Genomic DNA, 6,587 nt, shown 5'->3' with positions numbered 1-6,587 from the left:
TGCGCAGGGCAGTGTTCCCTGGTGGTCGCCCCTGCCCGGGGGTATAACCAACCTGCTACAAACCGTAACGCTCCGACTGTGAGCAGCTCCGCTCCACTAGCCTCAGAGAGGCTGAGTTTTTTTTACACCACTGAGTGAAAGGCTTCCTGTGTTGTTACTCCCCCCCCCTTTTTCTGTAGCTTAACCCTTTCCTCACTGAGGGACCCCATTCCCTTCTCTCTCAGGCTCAAGGAAGTCCAGGGGAGTTACCTTTTCTGGGAAGAAATCACAGCCCCCCCAGTCCCCAAGGCAGCGGGCTCCTGTCACAGCCTTTTGCTGCCCCATTAGGGTATCAGGCCCGTCGGTTTTGCCGCAGACAAGCCCTCCGGTGCCCATGAGGGAACGGGGCTGAGCCTCTCTCCTCGAGGACCGGGGGGTGTGGGGGAGCTCTTCACGCTTCCCCATAGTAAGCTCACCCGCTACGTGCGGGACAAGGCCGAAGAACCGTCCCTGCCTGGCGAGCCTCTAGAGCGGCACTGCCGGACATTTTCAGGGGCGCAGTACTGCCCTCGGGGCGGCAGCGCGGCGAGGGAACGGGGCGTGGAGCGCTGCGGGCGGCCGCAGGGGCTGCGGGTCCTGCCGGCTCCCCCTGCGAGCCGACGGGCAGGCGGGTAAGTAACACCGTGGGTGCGGCCCTGGGTAAGGGGAGACGTTCCTCAGACGAAAAAACCGAAGGAAAAATCTGTCCCGAGAGCTGCCTCCGGTCACACGGGTCCTGTCTCGACTACATAAGCCTGGCTCTTCAGGGCTTGGTCTCGCTGAGGTCGGCGGCGGGTTTTAACTCTGGGGTCGGGTTGTTACTGAATTACGTGGGCGGGGGGAGGGGGGGGGCACACTGTAACACAAAGAACTTTATTTTACAATCCAAGAATTCCGTCTGTTCTTATATACAATATCACATTCCACCATTTAAATACATATTTGTTATGTTTACAAAAGAAAAGACAGTACTAAAATTATTTACAGGAACGAAACGAGGCGGGAACTCTTTAAATAGGATTAACACGAAATGCACCCAACAGCTTCACTCGGACAGGAATGAACTTTGCGGTGACTCTCAGCGAAAGCCGATCACCGGTACACTGGTAAGTATCTTAAATAAAAAGAAAAAAAAAAAAAGAAAAAAAGAGGGATGGTCTATGCAGCACAATTTAAAGAAACCAAAACTCAGGAAAAAAAGGAGAAGGAAAGAAAAAAGGGGGAAAGCCTCTCTGGCTGGAGTCTGTGCGAGCCATTTTCTTTGGGATAGGCGGACTCAGACTCGGGCTTAACAAGGCCCCTGCCCGGGCTTTCCACTGCGTTAATTTGCTTCGTTACTTAGTTTAGAGGGAAGGGGGTGGGGGCTCCATCTCCGTTAAATACACTACCAGAGCAACCGGATTTATTTCTCCACCACCTCCTCCGCGCTGGGCAGTTTGGGCTCGTCGGAAGAAATACTGTCCACTATAGAAGAGAGGCAGCGAAGGCTGCTGGAGGCCGCCGACTCGACGATGGAGCCTCCTGCTCAACGAGAGAAAAGGGATTAACGAGCAGCGCGTGCCTCCTCGCCGGGCCTGCGGCGCCGGGCTCCGGCCGGTGGGAGCGCGGCCGTGAGGGCGGGGGGGGGGGGGCGCGGCGGCGGGGCGCGGCGGCGGCCCGCAGCGCACGGGGGGCGGCGGCGGCGGCGCGGGTTAGCGGGTTAGCGGGTTACCTTCCTTGGGGCTGGCTCCGAGGGCTCGGGAATGGTCAGAAACGCTTTGCCAGTCGGAGCTGCAGGTGCTCAGGAAGTCTGAACTGGGGATCTGCGGCACACGGGCGGGGGCGGGAGGGGGGAGACAGGCGGAGAAGGCGGGGGTCAGCGAAGCGGGCGGCGGCTGCCCGCCGGGGGCCCCGGGAGCGCGCGCCCCGCCAGCGGCCCGCTCGTACCCGGCAGCGGGCCCGGCCGCCGCAGAGGCCGTGGCGGGGAGGAGCGGAGGGGACGGGCGCGGCGGCGTCGCATCTGGATGCCGGGGCGGCGGGAGGAAGCGAGCGGCGGTGCTTACATTTCCCTGCTTGGGGCTGAAGCTGAAGGGGTCCCCCCCGATCTCCTGCATTTTCTCCTGCTGATCCAGCCTGTGCAAGAGGTCCTGCAGCCTCTCGATGTAGCTAATGGCGCTCCTCAAGATCTCCACCTTGGGCAGCCTCTGGTTGGGGTTCGCCACAGTCCGCCTTTTCAGCGCCTCGAAGGCTTCGTTGATCTTCTTCAGTCTCCTCCTCTCCCGCAGGGTGGCTGCTTTCCGTCTGTCTGTGGGGGCCGACTTTCTCTTGCAAGTTTTACAAGCCCAGATCAAGCACTGGCCGGGGAAGTGAGGGGGTTGTAGTCCCGGGGGTGCTAGCACATGCTCCTCTCCGCTGCTGTCACTGCCAGCCTCTGGCGGCATTTGGTCCTGACAGGGGGACAAGGTGCCATCACTGCCTGGGTACAGCGGGGATCCCTCTGCCATCTCCAGCTGCTGCAGGGCTCCATTCTCCCCGTCCAAGTAGAAGAAATAGGAACCAGTTTCAAAAAGGTCCATCATCATGCTGTCCCTCGGCCTCTCTGCCTGCTTGAGTTGGGTGGAAGGCTCAAAAACACCCTGAGGAACAACCCAGATGGAATTTAATTAGTGCAGTGACATAAGTCCCCCCTGCTTTATATAGGAGCTGCTGAAACCCTATCCAACTTCTAGCTGTCGCGGTGTATCACCCTCCAAAACTGATTCCAGCCAGTCTCTTGGGCGCTGTCCTGAGAACATCTCCTATTTAGAAGGGGGGGGGGGGGGGGGCACGAGGGGAGGGAAGCAAATTAAAAAAAAAAAAAGGAAAAGGAAAACAAGCAAAAAATAAAAAGACAGTCCAACTCCCCCCGCCCACCCCCCCCCCCCCCAAATCCCATGAGCTTGGGGTGCAGCGAGGGGACGCGAGGTGGGGGCTCGGGAGCCGTGTCCGGGCACAGCAGGCGCCCCGGTCCTGCTGCCGAGCCTGCGGGGGCACCGCTGGAGGACAAAGGCGCAGGGCTTCACAGGGAGCCCTCCCCCTGCCCACCCCTCACACCCTGCAGCGCACGCTCCTTGCCCTGGTGCTAAGTATAGATCTATACGGAGAGATTTCAAAGGCAGCCATCAGTCTCCAAATAGATGAGTTAATATTTTCAGAAGAAGCCCCTGCTATTCCCCTCCCTTGAAGCATGCCATTCCTGTGACCCAAGCCACCCGGGCCAGCCCAAGGTTAGGAAACAAGCTCACTGTGCCTCCACACACAGAGGGAGGGTTGCCAAGGCAAAGCTTTGCTGTGGTGCTGAAGCACCCACCGTTACTGCACCTCGGCTTAGTCTTTCAATCTGAGCTTTCCCATGTTGCCTGTGAGGTGACAGGAGTGATTCCAGGTGACCGGGTTACAGTTTGATGGGGCTTTCCGGACAGTCCCTGTCCTTGACAGTGGTTGGGGCAGGCAAAGCCCAGGCACGTGGTGTAACTGCGGCTTCATCCCTTGGGCCTGGCAAGCTGTGCAGAGCAAGGTATATAGTCCCCGAGACAGAAATGGAGCTTGTGATTGCTCTGTTAGCATATACTGTAGTGTCACATCATGTCTGGGCTTCTCTTCAAGAAAGAAGGCATGGGAAAATGGCCTGATTGCCTCTTTCCCTGGACTGCCTTGTGTTCTTTAAATCCCATGTAATTTCTCTCTATGTAAATATATAGGTGTATGTATATGGATATATATGTGTCCCTAGCTATAGACACATGCACATATCTATGTATATCTGTGTGGATAAGTAAATATATTTCTGTGTGTTAATATGTGTGCATACATGTATGTGTATGCTTTTCCATAGAAATTCACAATAATACGTGAAGGGTGAATGAAGACCCTGGAATACCACGATCTCTCTCCAATGTAGCTTCTAGCTTCATCCTTTATGAAGAGAACTGTGGCATTTTTGTTCATTTCTCAAAAGCTACAACGAAATTGATCACTTGCTTGACACTTTCTCCAAAACTGATTGCAAACTAATTTTTCAGAGTACAAAAATCTTAGAGTAGTTGTGATTTTGTTTTGACCAAGGTAGTGTTGTTGGAATGGATCTAATTCCTGCTTTAATGAGGCAGAACAATATCCAGTTTTGGATGAGACTGAGAAATTCAAACTGTTCTCAGCAAAACTAATTTTGATATTAATATTCCAGCCCTGAGGTTTTATTCCTCTTCAGATTAAAGAGAGTCTTGCAGTTAAGGAGCTGAACAGAAGACACAGTTTCTCAGTTTCCATGCTCTGCTATTTGCTTTCTGTTTGGCCTTTGGCCAGTCACTTAATTTCCCTGTGATTTAATTTTCTACCTTTAAAAAGCGATATAATGTTGACTTTTACCCATCCCTTGTGTTTCTCATTTAATTTGCTGACAATGGAGGGGAGAGTCACCCCTTGGCATTGTATGCTTTGGAGTCCCACAGGGATGTTTGTCCCATATAATTAGTGATGATAGTAATAAAAAAAAAAAAGAAAAAAAAAGAAAGAAAAATCATAAATCTGCTGATTATTTAAAACATTTCCACATTTACTACAGGTGTTTTTTTTTTTTTTTGTTTGTTTGTTTTTTAAATCTTTAGTTTCTTCACTACTGCTCTGGGAATATTTGGAACAAGACACAAACGAGAACAATCTACTGGTAAGGTGCACAAATCAAAACATAGTTGTAAGGGAGAAATGTCATTACCAAATTGTCATTGTCCTTTCAAGAGTTTTAACTGGAGTTAGGGAGTTGGGAAACAAAGTTTAGGAGCCAGATGCTCCTTCTGCTGTCAACAGATTGATTTTTTTTAAACAGGAAACAAAATAAGTTCTTTCTTTCTGGCACTTAGTGCTAGAGTAAATGTATTTAGTTCTTCACAGTAAAGTGGGCACTGCATCGTTAACCCTTTATCAAGCAAAACTATGAACTGTAACCGAATTCTAATTTTGAATGAAGTTGGCCTTTTTCCCCATCACATAAGCAACCTGAATTTTGCTGTAGTCATCCCGCAGCATCTCCCATTCCAGCTCCTTGGTGAACATAACACAGCTAGCAAACCACCCTAGCAGATTTCAACAAAAAGTCCTCAGTTATGTTCTCCATTACAAAAGTGGATCAAGGGGAGGATTCAAAAGTTGGTGCTTTTTTTCTTTTCATGCCTTGCATTCCAGAGCATGTTAGATATAAGCACAAAGATGTAAGAGTGAGTAAGAGCACATGAATAAGAGCAACTGGACATAGAATTGGAAGGAGGGTCACTGCTGAACTCCGCTTGTCACTTCAGTCGGCTTGATAGTCCTTTACAGAAAAACTCTGTCTCAGAAGCCAGTTCTTTATTCAATTGGTACCGCTTCCACCAGAATGCTGTGGTACTCTACTGAGAAAGTGCTTTCAGTATATTTACGCACACACATTTACAGAGGTAATACATGAGATGTACTGTATTTCACTGGTCTACATACTCTGTTATCCAAAGAAGTATTTCAGTAAGTGGTAAATTCAGTAAGTGGTCAGGATGACCCAAATCCAAGAAGGATGCACTGCATTTTAAGTCACAGCTGATGTCCTGAACTTGAGTCCCTTTATACTCACTTTTCCACATAAACTGTTATGGATAACTGTGGTTGAAAAATGAGCCTGGAACTCCCCAGGTCACTCTTGACACCTTATGGTTTAACCAGAAGTTTAGTCCAGAATTACAGAGAAGTATTTTGTCATCTAGGACCCACTCCAAATATCTCCTTTTTCACCTTCACTCTCCTCAAGATTCTTCCAGCCACAGGCATTGTGTATTTTTAATAATCTTTGATCTCTTTGACACTTCTTTGCAGTGGCATTGGTAATCAGGGGGGATCAGGCATATCCACTCCTATGTGGCAACTAGGTGAAGGTGAAATTTTCCATAGAAATTTTCAGCCTCTTTGTTATAGCCCTGTTCTATTTGTACAATACCCTCCTTGATTTGAGAGATGGTGAGATACCTTGGCTACCAGGTAATGATTCCTAAGTTGCTTTTGTAGATTTCTGAAGTGCAGGTTATCAGTGTAGGCTGTGGGCGTACTTGGAGTTTGTTTGGACTTCAGATACAGAAATCTTTCTGTTCATATTCCCACTGTTGTTTTTTTTCCTTTCACACTCATGTTTAACAGCATCTTTCTTATCAGAAACTTTCCCTTTCAACATATTTTATTATTAATACACAATGCTGCTGTTCTGCCTTTATTTCTGTCTTTTTCAAAAAGTTAATGTTCTTCAAAACTTGTGTTAGACCAAGTTTCTGAAATCCCTCTGACATCTGACTTGATATCTTCTACTGCTATTTCTAACATCACAGGAACAGTAACATCTCCTTTTAAAATTTTAGCATTTTTCATCTGATTTCTCAACAGGCAAAACGATAAACTCTCCTCAATATAGTCTCAAGGCCACCACTTGGGGTACCTCTTTGCTACAGAAGAAGTCTAAGCTCTTCCTCCTGTCCTGTTCTCTGTCAATTCCAATTCACACAGAAGTTCTTCTCACCAGAGTTTGGTAGTGTATT

The 6,587-nt window shown here is 49.3% G+C and overlaps 1 protein-coding gene across 1 annotated transcript; it reads right to left on the bottom strand.

Moving 5' to 3' along the window:
* Positions 1–877: 877 nt before the first annotated feature.
* MYF6 (myogenic factor 6) lies at positions 878–2,814 on the bottom strand. Its single transcript, XM_040595672.1, has 4 exons — positions 2,061–2,814; positions 1,730–1,820; positions 1,407–1,539; positions 878–1,132 (listed from the first exon to the last, which is right to left on the bottom strand). The coding sequence occupies exons 1-3, from the start codon at positions 2,577–2,579 to the stop codon at positions 1,421–1,423; spliced, it is 729 nt and encodes a 242-aa protein (XP_040451606.1). The 5' UTR covers positions 2,580–2,814; the 3' UTR covers positions 878–1,132; positions 1,407–1,420.
* Between the last annotated feature and the right edge of the window lie 3,773 nt (positions 2,815–6,587).

This window comes from Falco naumanni, chromosome 5, assembly GCF_017639655.2.
Source record: "Falco naumanni isolate bFalNau1 chromosome 5, bFalNau1.pat, whole genome shotgun sequence".
Lineage (NCBI taxonomy): Eukaryota > Metazoa > Chordata > Aves > Falconiformes > Falconidae > Falco > Falco naumanni.
Note: the sequence above shows the minus strand (reverse complement) of the source record. Positions and strands in the feature narration are given on the sequence as shown.

What these genes read in the sequence shown, in the direction of transcription:
- MYF6 (XM_040595672.1), bottom strand. Translation starts at nt 2,579, where the DNA reads ATGATGATGGACCTTTTTGAAACTGGTTCCTATTTCTTCTACTTGGAC. An exon ending in TCAGCCCCAAGCAGGGAAAT is followed by an intron (nt 1,821 to 2,060) that starts GTAAGCACCGCC and finishes CGTGTGCCGCAG; the next exon opens with ATCCCCAGTTCAGACTTCCT. An exon ending in CGGAGCCAGCCCCAAGGAAG is followed by an intron (nt 1,540 to 1,729) that starts GTAACCCGCTAA and finishes CTCGTTGAGCAG; the next exon opens with GAGGCTCCATCGTCGAGTCG.